The sequence below is a fragment of the Musa acuminata genome, chromosome BXJ1-5, assembly GCF_036884655.1.
Source record: "Musa acuminata AAA Group cultivar baxijiao chromosome BXJ1-5, Cavendish_Baxijiao_AAA, whole genome shotgun sequence".
Classification (NCBI taxonomy): domain Eukaryota; kingdom Viridiplantae; phylum Streptophyta; class Magnoliopsida; order Zingiberales; family Musaceae; genus Musa; species Musa acuminata.
The window spans coordinates 7,099,072-7,124,999 of NC_088331.1; the positions used below are offsets into that span (position 1 = coordinate 7,099,072).

The 25,928-nt window shown below is 39.7% G+C and overlaps 3 protein-coding genes and 1 pseudogene across 3 annotated transcripts; all 4 read right to left on the minus strand.

Annotated features, from left to right (window-relative positions):
* Positions 1-284: 284 nt before the first annotated feature.
* LOC135673455 (putative callose synthase 8) lies at positions 285-4,748 on the minus strand. Its single transcript, XM_065182440.1, has 3 exons — positions 4,644-4,748; positions 2,931-3,027; positions 285-1,239 (listed from the first exon to the last, which is right to left on the minus strand). The coding sequence occupies exon 3, from the start codon at positions 1,134-1,136 to the stop codon at positions 651-653; it is 486 nt and encodes a 161-aa protein (XP_065038512.1). The 5' UTR covers positions 1,137-1,239; positions 2,931-3,027; positions 4,644-4,748; the 3' UTR covers positions 285-650.
* A 1,396-nt stretch (positions 4,749-6,144) lies between these two features.
* Positions 6,145-8,320, minus strand: LOC135673453 (protein neprosin-like). The gene is made up of 7 exons (XM_065182439.1): positions 7,882-8,320; positions 7,710-7,796; positions 7,409-7,624; positions 7,139-7,303; positions 7,002-7,055; positions 6,778-6,924; positions 6,145-6,689 (listed from the first exon to the last, which is right to left on the minus strand). The coding sequence occupies exons 1-7, from the start codon at positions 8,044-8,046 to the stop codon at positions 6,312-6,314; spliced, it is 1,212 nt and encodes a 403-aa protein (XP_065038511.1). The 5' UTR covers positions 8,047-8,320; the 3' UTR covers positions 6,145-6,311.
* Positions 8,321-14,054: 5,734 nt separating this feature from the next.
* Positions 14,055-22,217, minus strand: LOC135675207 (general transcription factor IIH subunit 2-like; annotated as a pseudogene).
* LOC135673456 (beta-amylase 1, chloroplastic-like) lies at positions 22,144-24,899 on the minus strand. Its single transcript, XM_065182441.1, has 4 exons — positions 24,158-24,899; positions 23,419-23,629; positions 23,223-23,333; positions 22,144-23,142 (listed from the first exon to the last, which is right to left on the minus strand). The coding sequence occupies exons 1-4, from the start codon at positions 24,805-24,807 to the stop codon at positions 22,345-22,347; spliced, it is 1,770 nt and encodes a 589-aa protein (XP_065038513.1). The 5' UTR covers positions 24,808-24,899; the 3' UTR covers positions 22,144-22,344.
* Positions 24,900-25,928: the final 1,029 nt, after the last annotated feature.

A 25,928-nucleotide genomic window follows, 5' to 3' on the forward strand; every position in this document is an offset into this window, starting at 1 on the left:
ATCCTACGTTTACTCGTCCGGTCGACTTCCCTTCGGGGCAGACACAGGCAGGCAGGTCGAGATGTTGATTCACCTCAGGTCCCGCATGGGACCCACCACCGGTAGGGAGGTCCTCTCAGCCATGCCTTCCGACGACACCACCTACAATCCAGAGCTTTTGTAGACCAAGAAAAGAACCTCCGATACCGTCAGGCCACATACACCGAACAGGACTCTCATCGCAGACACAACCAAGGAAGCGAAGACCCTGAGAATGCGGATCATAAGTTGAAAACTTGCCAGAATTAGACTATACAAAAAGTACTGCCCTGCATTGCATGCAGTGCAAAGTACCAGTTAAGTAATTGAAAAAACAGCTCGACCAATATAGACAATCCCATCAGTTACTCATATTTCATGCTTCAGCACCCATTATTTAATTCCAGAATACAATGTTATTATGCCTCAAGTCTCACTTTGTTGATCTATATAGAATTTTCATTTACTGGACATGACTGATCATGAAGTTAGTCGAGCGATCATCAGTTCTCGTGTGTTTAGTGCATTACCTTCAGCACTGGTCAACATCACCAGCCATGACAAACCCGTAGACATACTGGAAGATCAAGAAGCGTTGAGCCAGGACGATCTCTAGTATGCTCACTCTCCCATCATGATTCAACTCCTATCTGCTGCAATCCCAATTCCTCCAAGGTTTTCCATCCATTTTTTCCAGTCTGTCCAATCATCAACTGTCTTCTGCCACTCAAATCCGGAAGGGTTGAATACAAATGCTGCAAACATCCGTGAAGCAACCTAGAAACACAGAAAACATGACGAACAGGTACAGCGTCCAGCTTCGATGTGAATTTCCATATACTTAATAGACAATCAACAATATCAACAGCTCTAGTCCTCAAACAAAAATGGCTGCGGGAGTACATGCGGTAGTTATCAGAAAACTTCGCATGAAATAGTACAAAACCATGGCCCGTAGTTCTATATTTTGCACCTCCATGCAGTATTGTCCTCCCATAGTAATGGGCTTTAGTCCCAAGCTGGTAGGTAAAGACAACACAAGCCAGTTGCAGCTGCATTAGAATAAATTCACCAATAGCTGTCTGAAATCCCTTCTCCAAACCAACTTCCAAAACCATAGGCAGAACCAGTAACAAGCCCAGCTGAAAGATTGACTGTGAAGCTAGAGCATTTTCAAGAGGCTTGCCATTTTGCTGAATGCGTGGATCCTCCAGAATTGACCTTTCCAAACCACTCATAACTAAATATAACTGCCCATATAAGAACACACAGACAGTGAGTACATTTATCTGAAAAAAAATAAAAGCAGGTATCATTGTCCGATTTTTTCTTATGAAAAACACAAGGATACAATTTTAGCAATCAAATAGAAGAACATAGGATATGTTCACTGTGATACAACATATTCACTTCAAACATCCATTAGTACTTTAACTGATGAAAACATATGCAAGGATTGTTCCTGTAATATAAATACAGCTCCTTGCTAAAGGAGGTTCCCTATGTGTTCCAGAATAACATAACCTACCAAAGTAAAAGAACTTATTCCAAATTCAAAAAATCCATTTTCAAATCCGGAAATTCTGATTTCAATTCTGTTATAGCAATAGACTAGTTATATTAGCCACAATGTTTCCCCTGACTACATGCTTAGAGATTTACGCCACACCAGAAAGTTCTGCAAAGACGATAAGTTATCATTCCACAAGACAGAGGTCTCCACTTATGCTGCACAAATTTCAATCAATTGTGAATTGTTACCTCTTGTTTGCCACAACGTTTCCTGCTCAAGCCTGGATAGAGTAAAATGTAATCAGAAAATCCATATTTCTTGTTTGGGCACAGATACATGCCCACATCACCCACTACTAAGTTTCAGTTATTTTGCACAAACATCCAAGATAGTTTTGCAGGCTAGCACATTCATACAAGCTGGACTCTAAAAATAATGCCTTTTCAACCTACACTGTTAGGCTGTGCCTGAACATGAAGGAACATGTAGCTAAAGAATGAGAGGAGGCAACATGTGACTTAAAATCATTTATCACAAGATAGAAACCAGTAAGGCCTTCGAAGAATGCACATTAGTCAAGTATGGTTGCTGATCGAGAAAAATAGTGTTTTCCTTATTCGCAAGGATTTTCAGATAAAAGTTTCTTACTTATACTCGCCAAATACTTGAGCAAGTGTCATGAGTTGTTTTGTGCTTATGAGTCCCATTATAGATATATTTTGGATTAAGACAACTATTTGACAAGCAGGAGTCTTTTATAGATATTTATGTTTCCTATTATAATAGATTTTTGGATCTAAGTATTGAGCAGTTAAGAAACAACATATATAAATGATTTGTGTTTCCGAGATGAGAATGTTGAGATGGATGTATGGAGTTACTAAGAAAGATAGGAAATGAAATACTTCTATTCGTAAACAAGCAAATATCGCTTCGATATAAGATAAGATAAGAAAAAATTGTGTAAGATGATATGAGAATGTACTTAGAAGATCTCCAGATGTAGTAGTCAAAAGAGATGAAATGATTAATATTAATAGTACGAGGAGAGATAGAGAAAGACCTAAAAGGACTTTATTAATTGATCTGAAAACTCCAATCCAGTTCTGGTTGTAAAATATCACGATCAGTTCAGTCATCTAATATACTTGTTCAAACCTATCTTTGAGTCCACTTCATAGACGATGTGATAATGCTAGATGCTTGATATTATGACTTTATTCCACCTCTTAAAATTTATTAAATCTCCTGATGGATCTTGCAATGCATCGTAGACACACAAATGAGATTAATTAAATAATTAAATCACTTATGCTGCGAGAAAAGTTAACATAGTTTCAGAAGATATAGAAGTCCGCCTCAATCAGTGTAGAAAAAATTAGGTCAGTCAAGTATGTACCTCTTCCAGTCTAAGAGATATGTGTTGAACCGACGAGTGCCACACTTGCTTGACGCAGGATCCAACTTATGAGCCTTCTCAAATACATGAAAACGACCTTCATTGGAAGAATAAAAATCTTCTAATATAGAAACAAGTGAAATAAAATAGCCCAAAAAAGATTATGCGGATTAGTTAGGCAAAATTTCAAAACTTTTTTTAACACGAAAAAAATCAATGTTAAAACTAGCTGACAATGTGAAAAAACTCTAGAAACAATCTCAGATAATAAGGTATAAAAAAACAAGTCCTTTCTCAATTTAAAAATATTTGGCAAGTTAGGACTACATGATAGTGACAGGCTATCATGGCTTTAACTTGACCACATATGTGACGTGCATCAATAAACCATCTAAAGAAAGATCAGTAGAAAGTAAGTGAAAATCTCCTAAGACACATAGATTTCTCACTCGAATCTGCTCATCGTTATTAAATAATCTCCAATATCATTAAGGAATTAAAAGCAGCCCAGAGATAGCTAAATCAAATTATTTTACTCGATCAATTATCAATTCGACCAAATTCTCCTCATTCTTTCTCCTTTATCTTAGTCACCCTAAACATCACACCCGAACCATGGACAAGGATGTGATGCTGATGTGACAATGGTGAAGGTCGAGGGAGATTAGATGATGTTCCGTCTGAGAATTTAGGGAAGGCAATCAAAGGTGTTACACATGATCCATGCCTGTACACTCACCATTTCAGGTCAGCTGTAGTCTGCCTCAGTAAGCAAATTGCAGCAGCTGCCAGCCCACTGTGGCTGGCATGTAGGATTACAAAGGGAAACATTTTTACTACTTCATTCTTTTAAATATATCAATCGAAATAAACAATCAGTTCTTCACAACTTACATATCAGAATATTTATAAATAATAAAACAGTTTATGATCATTTCACTGATAGGAAGAAAGACTTTTAAACTAAATAAAATTTGAATATTCATGATTTCTAAAAAAAATCAAATTCATCGAATCAAAATAGAAAGAACATAATCTTTTATTTGAGACGAGGAAAGTAACCCAGCAGAAAATGTTATAATTTCATATAGTTGATAGCAGAAATGAATTAAGTAATCCCTACCTAACATGCTCTCAGTAAGGCCATCACCCTATATTCCTTCCCCCTTATAGTTTCGCACCTTTTGTAATGGGTTTTGAGGACTGAAATTTATCACAACACAAAATCTCATTTCTAGTCAAACACAAAGTCACCTAAGCCTCCAACTCCATCATCAAAAAAATTCTTACTCTTAATTAAATTAGAAAACCCATCAAAACTACTCCTAGCCATCTTTCTCCCTTGGAGACCCAAAAACCATCACAAGCAAGAGGAAACAGACATGGATTCTCTGTTCCCATATCCAATTCACCGATCAGGTAATTGCACAAATCTTTAGGAGGTCTGATGTTTTAATGGACGGCCATCCTGCATGCATTTGTATGTTTTTTATTTTATAGCTAGATTAGACATCATCGCCTATTGCAGAAGTTCCACCGAGATCGAATGTCAAAAAATGAGCAAACATGAAGAAATTCGTAGAAATTCCTTCCAATAGGGTAAGGAACTGCTCTTGGGAAATCAGTAAAGAAAACTGAAAGAAAGGAAGATAGATAGAAAGAAACAGAAACGAATAGAGCGAAGAAGAAAACAGTTGTGGGGTTTCCATTTACAGAGGTGGGCGACGCGAGGGTTGAGGGTCTCGATCTCGTTGGCGACGCGTAGGATGGGGACGAGCTCGCTGTCGACCGACGAGGAGGGTCGCCTCTTCCTCCTGCGGCACGTTCAGCATTGTCGGCTTCCTAGACTGTGTCCGCCTGACCTTCGAATCAGCGGAGCCGTTCCCTCCTCTGCCGGGAGGATGTTTGCTACCGCTCGCCATCTCCTGCTGCTCTCTCGTTTCTTGCGTTTCTTCTTATTGTTCTTGATGTCGTTTCTTGATCTTCTTGCTCCAAGGGAAGGAGGGTCGGTGGGAGCGAAGCTGCTGGGGCGAGAGAGCGAGCATCATTGCTATATGTTTGGGCTCTCCGTACGTCGAGTGTAGACGAAGGAAGAGCGAGCATCATTGCTATATGTGGTAGGAAAAGAAGAAGACAGAAACCAAGAAGCGAGAGATCAAAGGAAGACGAAGGGGCGGTGGTGACGGCGGTGCAGCGATAGGTGGCGGAGCCAAAGACTCATCAATTAGTGATGTGACTGACGTTTTTGTTTTCGGAGCCTAGGAATCGATTCATCACTATCGATCCAAGGTTTACAAAATGATTTATATGGGAGATTATTGCACCTCCTTACTTCGTATAATCACTTTAAAAATAATAAAATATACTTTTTTAATTATCAATTATATTTTGAATAATTTTTTTTAAAAAATCTTTAACTTTATAATTTTTTTCAGCACCTTTATTTTAAAAAATTCTGATAAAGTATTAATTTTTTTTATAAATAATTATTTTATTACTATATCTAACTTATTGTTTGATATTATTATTTTTCCCCTATGTCCCATCAGATTTGTCGTAGAAAAGAATGTCATCGTCGTATCCCCTTCTTACTCTTGCAAGGGTAGTGAGAGTCATCGTCATGTGTGGTTCTTCTTTGCTCATGCAATCTTTCTTCCTCTATGCTTCGTTGGATTTGTCATAGGAGTCATCTCGTGTAATTTTTCCTCCCTCTACCCTATCAAATCTAACGTGGAATATGTTGTCACGACCTTTCCTTACTCATGCAAAGGTGTCGAGGGCCATTATCATTGTACCCTCTCCTTACTCGTGTGAGGGTACCACATACAAGAACTGATCTAATAAAATGAATAAGACGTAAGGACGACGACAAACACAATATAAAAAGCGAAGGCAACGGTACAAAGTTAAAAAGAGAATTTTTCAAATGGTGTTACGTGAGAATTCACCCTTATATTTTTATTTCTCATAATATTTAATTTTCATATATGTAATATCATTTTCTAACTCTGACATAACTCTAAAAATATTAAATTACTCTAACAAATATAAAAAATTCTTACATCTTCTCACTCTTCATATCCTCTAATAAAAAATCTTATTATCTAACGGATTTTTAAATGCACTTGAACGAAAATTAAGAATATTTTAATATATTTCAAAATAAATCCTCATTCCTTTTTAATTAACCATAGAGTTTAAGTATATAAAGAGCTGTAGCGTATAATTCTCCAATATATTTCCCAACATTTACAGGCCTCTGAAGCTGTATACATTTGGCAATCCAGATTCCATGAAAGTAGATGAGAAACAGAGAAGGAAACATGAGGAGAAGAAACAAATATCTTGGACAAAAAAAATGCTCGAGTAAACCTCGCTTGATCAAGAGCATCTGTGGCTTCTTCCTGGGCCGCCGTAGTAGAAGTAGTTCCCCCACACCCGGTTGATTCCGCCGTGTATGTCGTAGCAATTTGGATGATCCGCAAGCACCCGTAGATTTGGTACAGGGATCAAGCTATTGTCCCAGTCCACAACCTGCAAGCTGCGGAAATAAGAAGCTTTCCCGAAGCCTTCCCCGGCATAATGTCCGCTGCCCATCTCGGTGGAGGTGTGGAGCCCCAGCGGCTGCGTGTTCACGATTTCTCCTCCGAACTGTACCATGCTCGCATGCTCCGACAAGTGGGTGAACAGGAACGAGGGCCAGTAGCCTAACAGCACACCTGTTCCCAGCTCCAGCCACCAGTTCCCGTGGTCTGGATCCTGTACATGTACAACACATCATCGACCCTCTGAACTCACACGTACACCATGTCGATCGATGTGTTATGGCGATGGCACTACCACGTACCTTCCACACGAGGAGACTGAGATCGTACTGGCCGCCACTGTAGGCTGACACCGGAGAGATTGCAGCTCCGATGGCGATCATGTTATTGGTTTGGATGAAACCCGAACAGAGAAGGTTATAGCATCCCGTTGCTTGATATGCATCGCTCTACAAAAATTCAAGATGAGTTGCATGCAGATGATTAGATCATTACTCCCATTTTAGAGTGAGTGATTTATCCTTACCGTCCAGTAGGTGAAGAACCTTGGAGAAGTATCACCATACAGCTGCGGGCTCACCTGAGGCAAAAAAATTACATTCGAATTGGGCTAAAGGAGTTCGTGAGAAAGGACTAATCGTGTTCATCATGAATTAGTAGTACCTGCCATCCAGCTTCGATGGTGTTCAGATCACTGCCAAAAGTTCCGGAGATGAGCCATATCTGTGATAAGCTGAATTCATCAGGACTGGAGACCTTAGGTGCCCACACATTTAGGCTTGCTTTCGCGCCATAGTATTGATCTCCCACTACATACCCTACTGCATGCTGTAATCATGGATTCGTTCAAAGAGATGTTAGATTGCTGTTGACACAAAGAGAATTTAGGCTTTGATGAGCAAAAGATAATGTCAAGCCACCACTGAAACTAACCTCATGCCCGCTGCTCTCAGAGTCATGCCTTGTTCTCACTGCTGGCTTCCTGCCAAATCTCTTCACTGAGCTGGCACGCAAGATGTCTTCTTCTTTCGTCCTCTTGATGGCAACAGTTCCATCCGGACATGACTCCCCGGAAGTCCGCCACAACTGGAAGCTGTCATCGGTTGTGGTGCCAGCTGGATTATGGCCTCTGGGTCTCTCCGGCGGATCCTGCAAGAACTCAAGCCAACGAAGCTTTTAGCCTTCCCAAGATCCATGTACGAGGGTGAGATCAACGGAAGGAGTTTTGCATTACCAGAGGTTTCAATCCTTTCAGTCTGGGGTGATCAAATGCGGGTTGGAGATGAGAGAGCACACAGTCTATGAGATCACCGTCCGGACTCTGTTTAATAGGCCCAAAAGAAAGAAACTTGAAGACTTTGGTTCCAGAAAGAACAAGAAAAGAACTAGTAAGCATTTGGAACCACCTGAATTGTCTTCACAGGTGGCTTGTTCAGCCTCTTGACATGGGCTCTTATCCTCCTGTACTTCCGAAGCTCTTCGCCGGGCCGGAACGTGTTGTTTGCTGCGGCTTCCGAGAAGACAGGACTGATAGCGGCAAGGAGAAGAACACCCAGAGGGAGGAGTGTCATTGGAAGAGACTTGCAGTAGCTAGAAGCCGTTTCTATGAGATTTTGGAGTTGCGGTCCTTCTCATTTTCTCCCTCTTCCACCAGAAAACGCAGCTCTCATCTATTCTGCAATTAACCACCATTTCCGGAGCTCTGACAACACATATGATGTCTCTCCTTTTCTGTCTTCTGAACAGCTTCGAAAAAACTCTCTAGCATGAAGTGATGGATTGAATGTAATAAGAGGTCGTGGTTGAAGCGATTTCCACTCTCTCTCTCCCTCTCTTTTCTTCCTAAAATGATGTAATCTATATAGATGGGTGTAGAAAAGAAAGAGGTCAGGTATCAGAATACATCCAACAATGGCCAGCATCTTTAGCTTTTTCTTTTCATTTCTTTGTTCTCTCTCATTCCTTTCTTTTGGTTTTAAAGGAGGCATTCAACTTGATTCTGGGTGTCCCCCTGAGTTCTTTTTCTCATTTCCCTAGATGTCTTGTGTCAGCCATTGTTTTCTTTGAGGAGGCCTGTGTCAGTTTTTGTTAGGTGATGAAGATTTTAGATGACAAAACAATGGCCTGTGCTTAACCTTCAAATCTCATGTGGGTTGTGCATCCATCAAATTCACCAATCAGGAAGAACTGCACTATGCTTATGCTTTGCTGTTAATGCTACATTCTGAGTCCAAAGTTTCCACAAAATCTGGGACCATCATAAAACCCAAAGCAGCTGCCTAGCGATAGGTACATGTTTTATGTAATAGCTTGTGGGACAACCAGAAAGAAGAGAAGGGGAGAAGAAAAAGAAGACACCTGCGAATGGTGCTGTCTCAAGGTGGGGACTCCACCTTTGGTTCTGTTCTATCTGCCACCATCGATGATGCTTCCCATTCACACAACACACTCTGTTGGCCTAATGCTTTTGATCTGTTCTCTCCAGCTGCCGAACTCACATACGTAGCATTCCAACACGAAGCAGAGCGAAGGATGCCAACGCAGTTAAAGATATCCTAGTTTATTTTTCTTTCTTCTTCCTTTCTTTTGCTTTATTTTTCTTGATCTCCTTTATTTGTTGTTCATATTAAATCAGTAGTTTCGCTCCGACCTTTGTCAAATGAGCTTTTTTTTTTCTTTTTGTTGGACCAAAAAGACTCAAATAAATTCATGTAAATCTTTTGGGTTCATGTGGTTGGCTGGTGCTCCATAACAATTTGACCACATGAAACTTCATATGTTATTCATCTAGCAGCTCACTGTGCCAAAAAAAATATTCTTACATGATAAACAAAAGCTTAGAAAAAAAATTATTTATTATTTTATAAAAAATAATTACCCGAGACAAATGAGTATGGTTATGAGCTATAAAAACTGACCTCCCTATAACACTTTATTAAAAGTGAGCTTTTGTTTTTGATAGTAAAGAGAGAATATTCTGTAAAATATTATGTAATGAGACGACCTTTAACCAACTTTAATGATCTCAATTCAATTTTTTGTCTGTATATGCGATAAAAGTGGAGATAACTTGCAAATACTTGCCCATGTTCACATAGGCAAATCAATGGAGGACAGCTTTAGTCTCCTCCTTTCAACCTAGACACCACACAGAAACTATGTATTGCATGGTGATTGATTATTGATATCCTCCTATCATTTATCCCTCCCCCTCGAAGGTGTACTTTGAGAGCTCTTTGACGATAGTCTTGAAGTATGATATTTGGTTATGTAACACATTGATTTTATACTCTTAAAATATCTAATATATTTTGAGCATGCCCAAATTCAGAGCCTAAGCAATGAGTTAGAGATTTTGAGGGAGGCACTAGAGACTGAAAAAGCCATAATTCTAAAGTACTAGGAGGAGGTGTTCATCGACTATAATACTTTCTTCGAGTTCAGGATGAGCTTAGAGAGATCGAGGGTCATCTCATATCAGTATATGTAACTATGTCATCATAGTTTATTTCAAGATGAGGTATCTTGAGGTGAAAATCGAGGAAGATCTATTTATCGAGTACCTCGAAGATAAGAATGTTCTGATAGCTATCTAGATACTCTTCAATGATAATCTCAGCTCCCTTTGATTCATATGAGATTTAGGTTTAATGATCCGTCAAACTCGATATCACCTTTCAGATGAAAGTTTTGATGGAGAAGAGAATTATTATAAAAAAATCCAAGCATAAAATTGAAAGAAAATATCCTCTATTATATATAAAGTTAAAGTTCTAAATATGAGACTTATGAGACTTAAAACAATGGAAATAGAATAATGAAAGAAAGCTTATAGGTGTATGAAAATGTAGGTTGGAGTCACTATTGATCTTTGGTCTCCTTTCTTTGCTACTTAAAAACTCATCCTAAGGTTTTGACAATGAGCATTAGGTGTTGAGGACTTTTTATAGTAGCAATGAAGCTTTGGGATGGAGCTTTGGACTATTGGAACCCAAGGAAGAAGGCTACAAGTAGAAGAAGTTAGTTACAACTATACATAATTCTTCCCTCTCTTCTTCTCGCTCCTTAAAGCTACAAAACTAAGCTTGATTGGCTTAAGACTTTTTTAATTTCCTTTAGATAGGGGCACATCCCTTATTTTATAGGATAAGAGTGCATTAAGTCTTTTTAAGTTTTAAGTTTTAAGGGCTTTTTTTTTTAGCTCAACAATTAAGATTTCCCTTGTAGAGCATACACCCTACTTGCTTGGTGGCTATCCCTGTTTGGATAAAGGCCGCCCTAATTTAAATCCTATTAGGACTTAGATTGAGATGACAATGCTATTGTATCTTGGGCTTAGGCTTTGCTTGATCGAATAGGGTTGAATAATATTGAGATTGTCTTTAATCATGGCTCTTCCAATTGGATGACTCACGTCTTATTAAACGTTACTTTGAAGTTAGGAAACTCAGCTTTAATATCTTCTTTGAAGAACTATTTTGTTACACTTGGTTGCTACCCTTTATATCCAATTTAGAAGATTGCTCGGCTCATTGTCTAACACGGAAGGCTCGAACAATTTTAAGTTCTCAACATTTACAACTGAGTATATCTTCATATCAGGTGGTAACTCAAGTTGACATGCATTATCTCCAATCTGCTTCAAGACTTTAACTTTCTCCATGATGTCTTTAAAATTTAGGTTTTTCATATACATGTCCATATAATCTTTGAAAACTAGTTATGACCTGCATATGTATAGACAAGCAAAGACACAATTAAGGGTTGTGAATTACTACAAATATAATATATACTTCATGTGTCATGCTTGCTATAATTTGGATTGTATTCGAAAGTATTGAAGTGGTCGATGAAGGGTGTGGACAATTATCTCCTTCTCTAGGAGATACACACTAATGTTTGTTCGCTTAATGTAGCATGAGTAATTTTTTTATCATAAGTAGGATAATTCTTTTGAGATAAATATCTTAAAGTGATATGCCACATATAGACCATCTTACATCAAAACAGCCCCTATCATGTATCCCGATGCATACACCTCTAACTCAAATGTTTATTGTAGATTTGGTAAGGCTAGCATGGGTGCCTCGATGATTTTTCTCTTTAACAAGTGGAACATATTATCATGCTTTTCCATCTACTCAAATCTTTGACCTAGTGGGGATTGGGTTTTGTCAACCCATATTTTGAGCATATTTTTATTTGTGCCTCCCACTATGACGTGTTTCTTCTCATGAGGTTAGATTTTTTTTTTTACCCATCACTTCGAGCATTTTTTTCCTTGTACCTCTTGCCATAACGGATTTCCTCTCATTGGGAGGCAAGTTCTCCCAATCCATGCAATGTATTGATTTGTCCTTTGGCATGCCTCTAACATAGTTGTCAACAATCTCTCTATTAATGACAAAAAAAAATAAGACGGTTTGAGTCTCATCATGAAGGTCTATATGATGAGTGATGGGATGAGCATATGTTATATCTCGGATCTTATTTGTGAATCGAGCAACAAGGTTCATGAGCATCTCTTCCTGCCCTTATTTGAGTTTGAGAAGTGTCGCCGCTAAGGGCCAAAGGCATATGTTCTCGAGAAAGTGTAGCTTAAACTCCCTCACTAGCTAGGAAAGAGAGCAGATGGAAAACGACTTTAGACAAGTGTATCATTCTCGCTAGATCTTCAAGGTGTCATATAAAGGCATCTAGATGTGAAAAGCTATAATGTGCTCCATCGAATCAACATTTTCATCGAACGTTTTCAAGGATGGAAGACAAAAACTCACTGGAATTAGTTCTTCTTAGATTTTCTAGATGAACGATGACTAACCTGAGGTGGGGTTGACTAACGCTTCCCCCTTTAACCGCTAAAGCTCTCATCGTATCTCCTCTAAGTATTGGTCTATTTGTCATAGTTGGACACATAGGGAGTCCTCCATCAAGTCTATTGATTGAGCCTTAGATTCAGATAGGATATATTGAGGGTGGTGCAACCTGCTAAATTCCACAATTGAAAACTCAAGTTCCCTCTTGGCTAACGGTTTAGAAGCCTCGGCCACTCCTAGTGTTGACACTATGTCAGGTCGAGGAGCCTTGATAGGTATCGATGGAACTGAGGACTATGATTAGGCTAGTGGCTTCGCCTACTATATTAACTAGGGAAGAGTGGGGCGACAACCTATATTATCATCATTAATATTTGTGCCTACTAGGTGAGATTTAAGAATATCTTGATAGAGACAAGTAAGTAGCTTGAGGTCATCCCCGAGAGTGAGAGATGTGACTCGTTGAATAAATATCAATATCTCAAATGCACAAAAATGATGGCTAGGACCTCCCTTAAGTGAAAGTGCTATAGGTAGGGACAAAAATTTTTCACTCGAGTGTTTATTGAGAAGATCAACGAGCGAACATTTCTACAATATTGTACCCTCCTTTTAGCACTAAAATATTATGGAAAAATATTAATGATGTCCTAGTCAGCCCGATGTGGTTTTGGCCTATATGCGTAGAATGTCTGAGTGGCTAAGGTGGAAACACCGAGCTCTCAATGTGCCACCTATATGAAGATTAAGGTCATGAGATGTTTTATGACAGTCCCTTTGATGCCTAAGTTAGTAACCCGAAGTAGGTAAGTGTGGTGATGCATTGTAAAAAGTGACTTCCTTATAACCTTATTATAAGTGAGTTTTTTTTACCTAGTAATAAAGAGAGAGAATATTCTATGATATATTCTATGCTCATTGCCACATGAGTAGACCAATAGAGGATAGCTTTTGTCTCTATAGTCTAAACACCAAGTGTTATATGGTATTGATATCTTCCCTATTAAATATGAATGAAAGCAAGCATCTCAAAGCAAGCATCAATGATTATAAAATATGAATGAAAGCAAGCATCAAAGTTCAAATTCAATTAATCCGATTCGATTAATCAGTTTCTAATATTAAGTAATTTAAAAAATATATAAATTTTATATAAATTGGTTCAGTTTAATTGAATTGAATCAGAATTTCGATCCAATTGGATTAACATTCTTAAAAAAAATTACATCGCAAATATCATTCTAAACTTCTCAAAAATTATATATTAGATATAAAAAGAAAAAAAAAACAATAACATGACACACAAAGATGAAACTTCTCCCAACAACCACCACCGACAAAGCTGAGAGTATAGTAGGTGAGGGTCTTCTTCCATTGCAACATACTACTAGTCCATAACAATATACTATCAGCATCAACGAGCTTAAAAGGAGTGTATCTTATTGATTTAGACACCCTAATCAACTTGAATGTTCAGACATATTAACGATAATTAGAAAGATGATAGCATAAACTTAAAAAACTATTGCTTTTCCAATCAGTTTGATTCAAATTGATTAACCGAACGAAAGAAGAATATCCTCCCAAAGAATCATTTATAATCTTCAAAACCAAATTATTGATGAACAAATCAGGCCAAACCAGTTCAAAATCGATTTGGTTTCATTTTTCGATTTGAATTTAACACCCCTAGAGATTAACCTTCAGAGCGCCTAAAAATTCTTCTGCAGCATTTGCTATCAGCAAGTAAATAAAAGGGTCCATGAAGAATGCTAATGATCTCCATACAGAGAAAGTCGAATACAATTAAGAGTCGTAAGCAAGGCCTCAACAGACAACAGAATCTCATTTGGCGGACCAAATGTAAGGCAAATTGGGTTAAGGTAGGTGATAGAAACACACATTGCTTTCAAGGATTATCCAATGACAAAATACCATCAACTTCATCACTAAAGAGGATAGTTCTATCATAAAGAATATCAAAGACATCTTTAACTTCTTTATTTCTTGGTCCCAAAACCTTTGGCAGAGTCCCAACACCTCTACCAATGACTATTTGGTCTTCTTTGATTCTCGCATAATATAGACCTAAAATATGAACATACTTGGGCTCCAGTAAACGCCCAGCACCAAGAATGTCACACATTATCTGATTTAATCTCACATATCCTTCGAGCTAGACATGTCCTGTTCCTTCTCACATATTAGGAAGCTTATAAGTTGTGTGGGTAATCATTACATTCATGCCAATAGGAGATTCACCAAACCCAAAAACAATAAAATGCACATAAGGCTTCTTCACTCATTTGTGCAAGTCTTCCCTAAGTTATTTCTAGTGTGCCAAGTATCAGGCATGAATTCCCATCTGGCTCCATTCACCCCATAAAACCAGTATGACAAAATTGAGAGGGGCAACCCATGTCCCAAGGACCACACACTGCTGAATCATGCAATTTAACATGGCATGAATTGCTGAATACACACCAATAATGTATTCTGGAGATGCAATCTGTAATTGTCATGTAGTTGAGTCACGTCAACTCTCACAACCTGGACAATTGTGCAAACTCTCGTGGATATAAATATCACAGTTGAGGCAGAATGTTGGTTGCATTTGGGGCAGGAAACATGCGGAGCAGACTTGCTTCCTGCAAAGATCATGTCAGTAAAAGTTTGATATAAATGAGATCAAAAGAATACCATTTCAGTTAACCGCGCCTCTACATCAATAGCACTATAAGGTTAACTAGAAAACAAGTATAGGGTATTCAACATGACATGTAACCAAACTGACTAAATACTTGGACATTAAGATCATGATTTATGAGATTCACTTAGTGTTCCTGAATGCCTGCAAGTAGGTATTGAGTTACTTCTTGTGTTATTTAATGATCTAACAATCTACTATAGTACTCATCTATACATTTATTTATTTTGGTCGGACTGGGGATGCATTACGATGAGCATCTATTGATTATTTTGAGAAATGTCTAGTCTGCCATCCATGCTATGAAATATAAATACTTTAAATGCCCAATAACTTTCTGTACCTAAAATATGATATCAGGACATTTACTATTGCATTTTGTGACCCAACCAGAGCTCTAGTGGCCCAATCCAGAGCAAAGATGAAAATAGTACACGCTGATGCCAGTAGTTGAAACAGATCAAGAAGACAGAAACTAGTCTGTTTATCATATTTGAGTACCGATTTAATGTTGCTACTCACATCATTCTTTTACTTCTTCCAATTTAGTGCAATATATATCCATTTTAGACAGTTTCTTCACCAAATTCTCTCCAACTTTGATTTTAAAACCAAGGAACAATTGTGACTAGCAGGTTTACCAAAACAAAAACATGTAGCAGCACAAAAACAACCAGTCTCCCAGATAATCTGAAATAAAGAATGCTTAAGGAACCACTAAAAAAATAAAATAAAGAACTGCCTCATAAAATAACTTTTAGCTAATTATACATCCTATCCATGCTTGATGTAGTTATCTTAATTGAGATTTACAATGAAAACCATTTGATATTTCATGTAAGCTGCTGCAATTCATACATTATCAACAGTTTTTCGTAAGAAACAATTCCTACAACTATTGGTAGACCCTCCACCCGAAGTGTTATCATTTTTTTTATTGTTTTTTCCAAGAAAGGATGACAAAGAACCATAAATTGGATTTTTTTATCTTTTTTGCCTATGCTGTGTGTTGGTACGCTGGCATGTATTGAACCCATACTGTCTGAACTTGGAACAGTACAGGTCTAGACACGAAATTGAATTCCTTGGTATAAACATCTTGAGTGCCAGCCCAAGCACCAAGGAGCCCATGGTAATGATAATAATCACATGCACAACTGAAAACGAATCAACATTATGAGACATTCATTAAACTAAGGTGGTCTATGAAAATGAAGATCTATCATTTGTTTTTTAGTTCAACTTTTTTTAATAAGGCTATTCAGAGATCAAAACAATGCAAAGATGAATCCAAATAATTCATACTCAATACTTATGATATTCTATAAGAATATCGATACAACAATCTAGCATGATCCTAATTCCTATAATTTTGTATGCCAGCAATTGCATGATCATTTGCTTCCACACAAAGCAATAGAACCATAATGTTGTGCAATCATAAAATATTGATGAAATAACTCAAAGAAGATGATTATTTATTTAAAAATTGTACATTCATATGCTCCCCTCCACCTACTATTTCAAAGATCACTTGTGAAGTTTGAAATACATAATACTTTACCAAAGCTCCATGAATAACCTAAGAAATATAAAGTATTCCCTTCTTATAAATAAATTACATGACTGCCTTCCAAACTTACACACAACAGACATATAGAAAAATATCAGACAATGAAAAAACTTGAAAAATATAAGGATAACCATGATATTTGCAACTCTAAAGCTTATATGTGATATTTTTCACATATTTGAAGGACAACCAAGCAATTGCTCACTGATTGGAAAACACAAAAGAAATGATGTTGGTTAGTTATGATGGTAGGTCAACAGAAAATTGTATGGCATACAGTTGAAGTAAATTAGTTAATGAAATATGTCTGGATATTCCCTCAAAGTGCAACTTATCTCACAAAGGGAACTAGAAAATGGAACCTTAACCAATTATAATATGTTTCCTATCCTAGCCTATTGTGATCTTTTACTAGACAGCAACAACACTTAACAATAAAGAAAAAACGTGTGTACTTACCATGGCTCATAAGGCTCTGCTGGCAATCATAACAAGTTTGTGCAAACTTCTAAGTTTAAATGGAACAATGGATGAGACCTCATTGAATGGTGTCACTGGAAAAAGATGATGAGAAGATCTTGCAAGATGAGAAGATACCAGGGTCAAACCACAAATCCAACATTCAGTTGGAAGTTCACATACACGTGCTTTAAATCTTGGGCAAGTATAGCCCCCACCAATCTTCACATCTTTGTGACAAGAACAAATAGCAATTACACCCTCTGCTCCTCTTTGAGGAAAACCCATCTAGATTAAATTAGCAGCTGCATATTCTGCTATTGCTGGAGGTGGTGGTGCATGTTCCAGTAATAACTCCTTAAAGTGGAACTGCCAATATAAATTGCAACAAATCAGCATCGTCATACAAAAGCCTCATACAATAGTAAAGAGAAGCATATTTCATTTCATACCTCACCCAATGCCACAGTATAAGAATCCCCAGTCTCTTCATTTCTGCTGATATTTCATATCATCATCTCTTCATTTCAATATCTACATATGAAAATTTCTGCTGATAGGCCAATTACAGAACATCTAATTTTAGCTTTCTTGCATTTTTGAATTGTTTCTGTATATCCCCTGGATCACATGTATTGAGAGCAGAGTACAAGATTAAGACTTCACGATGACCATAAGAAGGGATTTGGTTCAGATACCCATGGATGAGTTCTAGAGCATTTTGCAAGGAAGCATTGACTGAACATTCAAGTTTGCTCATTGGAGCTTTGATCTGTGACTCTGGGCTGCCTCCTACATCTGTTAGTCGATGAGTGATGCCATCTTTTGTGGTCACAATACCAATATGAGACAATGGATTCTGATCAAAGAACTCCCTAATTAAAGCCTCTGTACATTTGGCAATTGCAACATTCGACTAGGACAATAATCCATCTCTGAAGCTGCCTGCATAATGCAAAATATTTATTAGTAATTAATGTGGATCCAATGCTTCATCTGCATAGAAGCAGACCTTATTGTGTGATTCAATGATACATAATCCAAAATTAATGTTACTCAAAGAAAAACCAGTTACATGGAGGCATGATTTTAAGGAAAGACATGCTTGCCTATTTAAAGTACTTGAACAAACTAAAACCAACAACAGCAGCAACAAAGAAGCCAAAAAGAAGAATCATAATGAAAACAGAAGAGACTGCATAATAATGAAACTAAGCAAATTTTTCTCTCTTTCATTTTGAGAACCATGTAGGGTAAATTCTAATTCCTGAAACAACATCCTTCCTTCTAAGAACCCAAACAAGTGTGAAGTGGGACATATGCAGTCCCAATTTTTGATATAAATCTCTTCCCTTCCCATAACAAAAAGAGATAAAGTCATGTGGTTCACCAACTTGACATAAGCTAACCAACTTATTCTGTTCAAGCTTATTAACCTATACAAAAGAAATTCAAGAGAAGTGGTTACTAGAAATATTTGGATCATCAAATACATTGAAGCACTCCCATTTATAAAGCAAACTTTCTCTGTTGTCGAAACAAAAATTCAATGCATGAGATAAACGTTTCAAATCTCAAATGAACCGATTGATAATGGACTGGTGTTTTGGTCTCACTAAGTGCTGGTATTGAAACAAATAGTTACATACTGATGCACTGTCACTTAGTTATTATTATTATCTTCCAATAATATTCGGTGGTATATGTTGGTGCACTGCTTGCACATTACACCATACCGATCCAACAGGTTACTGATTAAAATATTAATTATTGCATAAAATATTAAAATGTACTATAGTCCAAACAAAAGATGAACCGTTTACCGTAATAGGTTAGTTCTACATCAGACCAGGAGACAAGCTGCCCTTAGATCCACTGTACTTTTCAGATTTTTACAATAACTTACTGGTAAGAGAGAAAAGATCTTCAAAGAATCAAATAGTTATCTATATTGAAAATTATTGGTTAATTTATATTTGAAATTTAACTATAACATTTTCTATTGAAGGTTCTATTCTCAACAAGTGATCAATTTCCCAACATCAGGTACATATATTCTCATTGGCCAAGGATGGTAGAAATGTTTCAAAATCATGTATTAGAATGACCAAAAAACAAGACGAGTGAGTCAGATTACAGCAACAACAACAAAGCCACAAGTCCCAACTATTCAGGGTTGAATACATGGATCTTTTGTCGCCATTGAGATTTGTAAAAAACTATATATTTAGTTAAGTTCTGATTACTCAAATCTTTATTTATAGTTTCTATTAAAGTCTTTTTAGGTCTTCCTCTACCTCTCCTTGTACCACTAGCATTAATCATTTCACCTCTTTTGACTAGTACATCCAAAAGTCTCCTTAAACGAATTTTTCTTATCTTATCCTCTATCGAAGTGATACCTAGTTGTTCACGAATAAAAATATTTTGTTTCCTATCTTTCCTAGTAACTCCATACATCTATTTCAACATTCTTATCTTGACAACACAAATATTTTGTATATGTTGTTTCCTAACTGCCCAATACTCAGATCCATAAGGCATTGTTAGTCTCACAACTATCATATAAATTTTTTCTTGTAATCTCAAAGGTGTGTACTGAAATCAGTTAAGATCGATGTTCATGAGATCTGACATAGTTTTACGTTGGTTGTCAGTGACGTAACGTAACCCTCCACCTTTTTTATTCGGGCTTGGGACCGGTATTGGTGGTGTTTGTCAGAGTTAGAATAACAACATATATAAAAGTAATCTTACTTAAAAAATTCATGCAAGTTTAACAAAAGAATGGTAAATATAATCTTATATCTCTAATTTGTTTTGTATATAACAACAAAAATGCTGACATAGTTATTATGGATCACAAATTCTTTCCTAAAAGCAGTCTTCCCAATAACATAAGCCACTACTCAGCTTTTCAAATTTCAAAACTAAGGGCTACCTAAATGGCTAACCATAACCTTTCTTTTATCATCCTTGTCCTATAAGGAAAATCTCAGTATAAACTGGTATGCGCCAAAGTGTTGATGCTTCATCTAGCCTCAAACATACTTTATAGGCCAGAAAAGAGATATTTAGAAAACTAAATTTGTCATCATGCCTTACGAGATAGACTCAAGGAGAGGAACAACCAAACCAGACTACAAAACAAGAAGAAATGCCAGACCAGTCTAAATGATTGAATAATTTTGATATAACATCAACTCTCATCGGAACCAGCATTCACAGATTCCACAATTACACATTGGCAAATAAAGTTACCACAATCATGCAGCACCCTAAAAAACATACTTACTAACGATTCCACCAACAAATCCACAAAAGGATGAACACTAAAAGGCATAATCAGCAAAACAAAGCCGTTTGTGTTTTACAGTAAGATGAGACAGAAAAATTAGCGTTCGCAAAGTGGAGATAACATATACTGTTCCAATCTGCAAACTATTAATTAAAAACTATTTTTAATTGAATCAAGAATTCTAGAGTGTAAACGCTCCTTTCTTATTAAGCAAATTACCACACACATAAGCTTTATGTACTCATCATAGTTTAATTGCTAAAAGATCCATTATCAACTATGTAATATCAATTGAAAACACCAGATTGCTCAACATGGTGACCAGAACTCTATGAAGACCAAGTAATATTATTTAGACAAGAATTTGGAAGAAATTCTAATACCATAAATAAAGTCAGTTCATCCTAAGCAATGGAATTGGTTGGTAACTATTGAGACTCAGATGGATCTTCAAAAAAAAAAAGCCATAGTCATCATCTCACAGTGAAAGTTATAGAATCAAGAGTCTCTTTATTATTTGGACAGAAGCCCATAAACAGAATAGATTTGAAAAAAATTATGGAAGCCAGTTTTTCAAAATAGCATAGAAGAACAGACAGGTGGTTCGTGAAAAATACTTGAATCCTTGACGACTGTTCTGCATTGTCATAACTGTTAATTTTCTTAATAATGCATTGCTTGTAAGTTAGTATATCACTCACAAAAAACCTAAATCCATTACTTCCAGACGTATTCTTATTGAGGACGTGTACCATAATCATTTGGTCTCCGTAGCAAAAATAACATATATTCTTCAATATAAACAATTTGAGGTTGCTAAAAGAGCACAAAACTCCTTCCCAGTTTGCATGCATGTCATGTTGGTAGAATCAACCAAGTCCATAGTCATTTTACTAGCTGATAATGATTTCAGGAAAAGCAATGATATTATAAACAACTAAACCACGTCTAATTCACAGACATTGCTCCAAGATGTGCTGACTATATATCAGGTGTAGCAAGAAAGCTGGAGGCCAAACAACTAACTATACAAGACCAAATCAATTTTACACTGCTTCTAATAAAAGCTCAAATTAGAGTTCTGCTTTTCACAATCTTATACTTTGGGTTAAAAGCCCTAAAAGCGTAGAAGGGGAACACGCACCCGTGAGAGGTCGACGACGAGGTAGAGGTATCGGATGAGGCCCTTCTGGATCCTGGACACGCGGAAGCGGCGGATTTCTGGAGAAGGCGGCAGCGGTACTGGGCATGGACGAGGGTCTTGGTGTCGATGGGGCGGAGAGGAGGCCCGACTGGTCCTCTTGTAGATCCTCCCACGACCGATCGTCAGCGTACGCCCGTTCCCACGCATCTATACCTCGCCCCTCGTCGTCCTCGCCTCCGCCTCCGCCTCCTTGTCGATTCCTCTTCCATGGCAGCGTAATCGAACCGCCGCTGCACCGCCACGCTACCGCTCATTGGAGATCGACTGGAAAGAGACGGAGCGTGGCTCCGCAAACAAATTTCCCACAAGAAGTTCTTATTGTGGTTATTTCCCAACAAACCTCCCTCTTTCCAATAAAACAAAAATAACTCAATTCACTTTTCTCTTTACTTTGTTTGTGTTTTTCGATCTCATTGAAACGATATATACTATTAGATCGATTTAAAATAAACTAATATTTAGATCAATCTAAAATAAAGATTGATAATATACATTTATATTTATATTTATATTGAAACTTATCTTGGCGTCAAGGTTTGGCCCTGTAAACAACTCGTGAGGAAAAGTAGACCCACAAGAAAATATATCACTACGCAAAAATAACAAGCGAATGGAAAGAAGACGTGAAACATCAGTGTCCCAATACGTGAGTTCTCCTTTTCTTTTACATACCATACTGCTGCATAATTTAGGACCAGTGTTAAATGCAATTACATATGAGTCTCAGTTTATACATATTCTATCCAACTTGTTCTTACTACTACAACATTAGAAGGAAGTAAAAAGACACCTTCGATCTCTATCTCCTTGAATCACCCGCTCATCAGAGCCACCGCAGCCTCCTGCACCAGCGGGCAGGTGGCATGCACCGAGCGTTCGGCCTCCCTTTCGACCAGCTCCCGGCATGGTCCGACGCCTTCCCTTCCCTCCGCCATCTTCTTCACAAACGCCACGAACCGCCGCCAGTTCTCCGGCTGGAACAGCTCCGGCCCCATCCTCAGGTACGTAAAAGCCGCCATCTTCTCCTCCCCTCCTTCCGCCGTCGCTGTGTTCACTATCTGCTCGTGCGCCATCTCGTCGTATCTCGGGAGTGCGTTCTCGCCCGCTAGCGCCACCCCGGCCTCCTTCGCGGCCGCGGCCACCTGCTTTACCAGCCCCTCGGGCCGGCAGCATGCCTCGCCCGGCTGTTCGCCGTCGCGCATCTCCACGCACGTGAAGTTGAACACTGCGCCGTGCCGGCCCAGCATGCGCGCGATGGGGAGGTAGCCGTCGCGGAACCTGGTGTTATAGTACCCGGCGGTGAGCTCGGGGGCGTGGGAGCGGGTGCCGTAGTGCCAATGGATGCCAGCCACCTTGACGGAGATCTTGACACCGGTGGAGTCGAAGACGGAGCTGGCGGAGGAGAGGAGGCGTTCACCGTGTTCGAGGAGCATCTGGGAGTACCACGAAAGGAAGAACTCGCCGTAGGGGCCGTTCCACCCGCCATCATGCCGGAAGAAAGTGGTGTCCTCGGGCCAGTTGTTGTAGCCTCCTGCGTCGGTAGGGCCACCGTGGCCCCACTCCGGCTTCCCGGCTTCCAGTGCCGCTGCCTTCAAGCTACTCAGTATGTACTGCAACAACCAAAATATCAGCATGACAATGTAAGATTAACCAATGTAAGAGCAACAAAATGTTAGGCACAACGACATACCTTGTCGTAGCATTGGAATGCTCCAATTCCGGGAAACTTCCAAGTGCCGTGCAGCTCGGGATACGACGGGTACCTCAGCTCGCCGGCGGGACCCATCCCCACTTGAATCTCCTGCAACACCAAGACCAGCGCTTTTGTTCGATACGCCATCACACTAAGTTAATGACAACACAGTACATGTGCTGCGAGAGCTTACGACGATGGTGGAGCCGAGCAGGTGGCGGAAGTGGTCGCGGAAGGCGCGCATGAAGTCGGCGTAGCACTGGATCGGGGTGCGGCCCTTGAGGACGGGGAGCATGTCGCAGCCCAGCGAGACGTACTCGTAGTTCCGCCGGCCCCACTGATCCGTGTACGCCAAGTCCGGATCCTTATCCATCTCCTCCAGTACCCATTGTGGCAATGGTATCCTGTTCTCGCACCAACAATTAAGTTAGCGACTCTTTCCCCGTTGAGGTGGGGATTTCCCGTCTCGTTGGAGTCAGATGTGGGGCCCTTGCAGGACCCACCAGCCATGCCAACCACTACAAGACGGGGTGCGAGCTACGGCAGGCACACAAGGTCGTTTCTAACACATCGGTCAGACACGAATGCCCTTCCTTTGGAATTCCCAAACCGCGATGGTGAGAAGATACCGTAAACGGCACGCCACCCATTGCGTCCCCGTTCAGAGCCCAAAAGGTCACCACGAAATATGAGGAACAGAAAGCTTAATTACAACCAATAAAGCAACATAACAGGAAAAAAAGTTAAAAAAAGAACAGAAAGCTTATCACAACCGATCAAGCAACATTAAAAAAAAAAGGGTAAAAAAAGAATTTTTAGTACTACACTAAAAAAATTAGAAAAAGGAAAAAGAGGAAGAAATGAAAAATGTGATTGAATGAAAGGAATTAAACCAGATAAAAGAATATAATGGAATAAGTATTATTACGTACGTGCAGGAGTCACCGACGTTGCCGCCGCATTGGTGGAAGGACATGACGGCCTGGACTTTGAGGCCGATACGGCGGGCCATCTCCATGAGGTCGTCGTAGCCGCCCCACTCGTATTCTCCCGGCCGCTCCCGCTCCACCAATCCCCACCACACGTCCACCATCACCCCCTCAACGCCGGCGCTCTTCAGCGCCATCAGGCTCGCGTTCATCGCCTTCCTCCGGTTCAACCCTCCCCCCGGCCGCACCGTGTCCAGCGGCAGCATCACGTACACGGGCACCCCCTTCCCCTTCCCCGCCCCTCCCTCTCCGCCGCCCCCGAGGTACTCCCTAACCACCTTCTCGTCGGCCGTCGCCGGGTCCACGTCCGCCACCAGCGCCTGGCACGCCACCGACAGATCGGGTCTCGTTGCCGCCAGCGCCGGCGATCGGCACGGGCTCATCGGCGGGGACACCGAGTCGAGCTCCCCCTGCCCCGAAGCCCGCTGGATCCGACACCGCAGGTTCGGCACCCCCGTCGTCTGGGGCTTCCGCATAGCCGCCGTGCTCACCGCCGCTGCCGATGACTGATCGCCCCCGGCGGCTGCTGCCGTCTCCGACACCACCGGCGTCCCACACAGCGTCCCGATCTGGTGAGACAAATGAAGCGCCATTCGATTGCAATCGCCCTTTTCTTCTTCTTATTCTCTCTCTCTCGAATCAAAACGATTTCGAATCGGATTCACGATGGTGAACGATGCAGGTAAGGCGGCGGAAGGCGCTCGGCTTTATAATAGGAGAGGGGAGTCGGTTGCGCCACGCGTCGAGCGTGGGGCGGCGGGGGGACCTGCGGCTACGATGGCTCACTGCTCGGTTTCGAGAATGGGCGGTCGGATCTTGTCCGAGCGTGAGCGTATCCCGTGTTCGGATGGCATCTTCACGCGCCGACCAATAGCATCCCTCCACGTAAAGATTTCGCAAAGGATACGCGTTTGACAGGACGGTAAGCACCGTCCACGGAACGAGTTCAGCCGACACGTGACTGGCGTAGATCGTTCCTCACCACTCGGATCCCGTGAGGCCGACGCATATAGCGAGAGAAGCGTGAAAGTGGTGACGGTGATGGGGAATAGTTGATATCAGCAGTCCAGATTGATCTCCCACGGTCCCGTATGAGACTTGGAAGCTGACCCAAGAAGAGAGGCATGTGAGGAAGATAGATAAGGGTTCAGCTCCGCCCACTTGGATGACGAGAGATTTCGAAATCATGTGATCGATTACTTAGTTGATTCACTGATTTGTTTTGATCCCGAAGGTTCATGAATCAATGGTGACCAATCGAACACAATACATTTATTGTGGTTTGGAGTAATGTGGTTAATTAAATGGTTAATTAATTCGGATGTAAGTTGCAAAAGCTTTGTTTTAATGCCACGTCACTTTTCATAGAACCATCAGATCTATATTATCATGTCTATGTTCTTCGTTACCATCATGGCATCAGGTCCATGTTATTATGACATAACTCTTCATAGATGAAGTCGGTTGCATCATCGGGATCTCAGTGATACTTTGAAAAAGGATTGGCGATAAATAAAACAACAAGCCCTTGCAAGTGTTAATTCATCAAATCTTGTACTTTCTAGCTTTTCGAATTTATAGGCTGCCAAATGGAAATGTTTAGTCAAGCCATCCCATTATTAGGGCTAAAAGCGCAATTTCCTCAGATTAGACACTAAGGGGCTTATGGCCACTTGCAAAAATCAGAATTTAGCATTGTCTAAATGTGACAAAT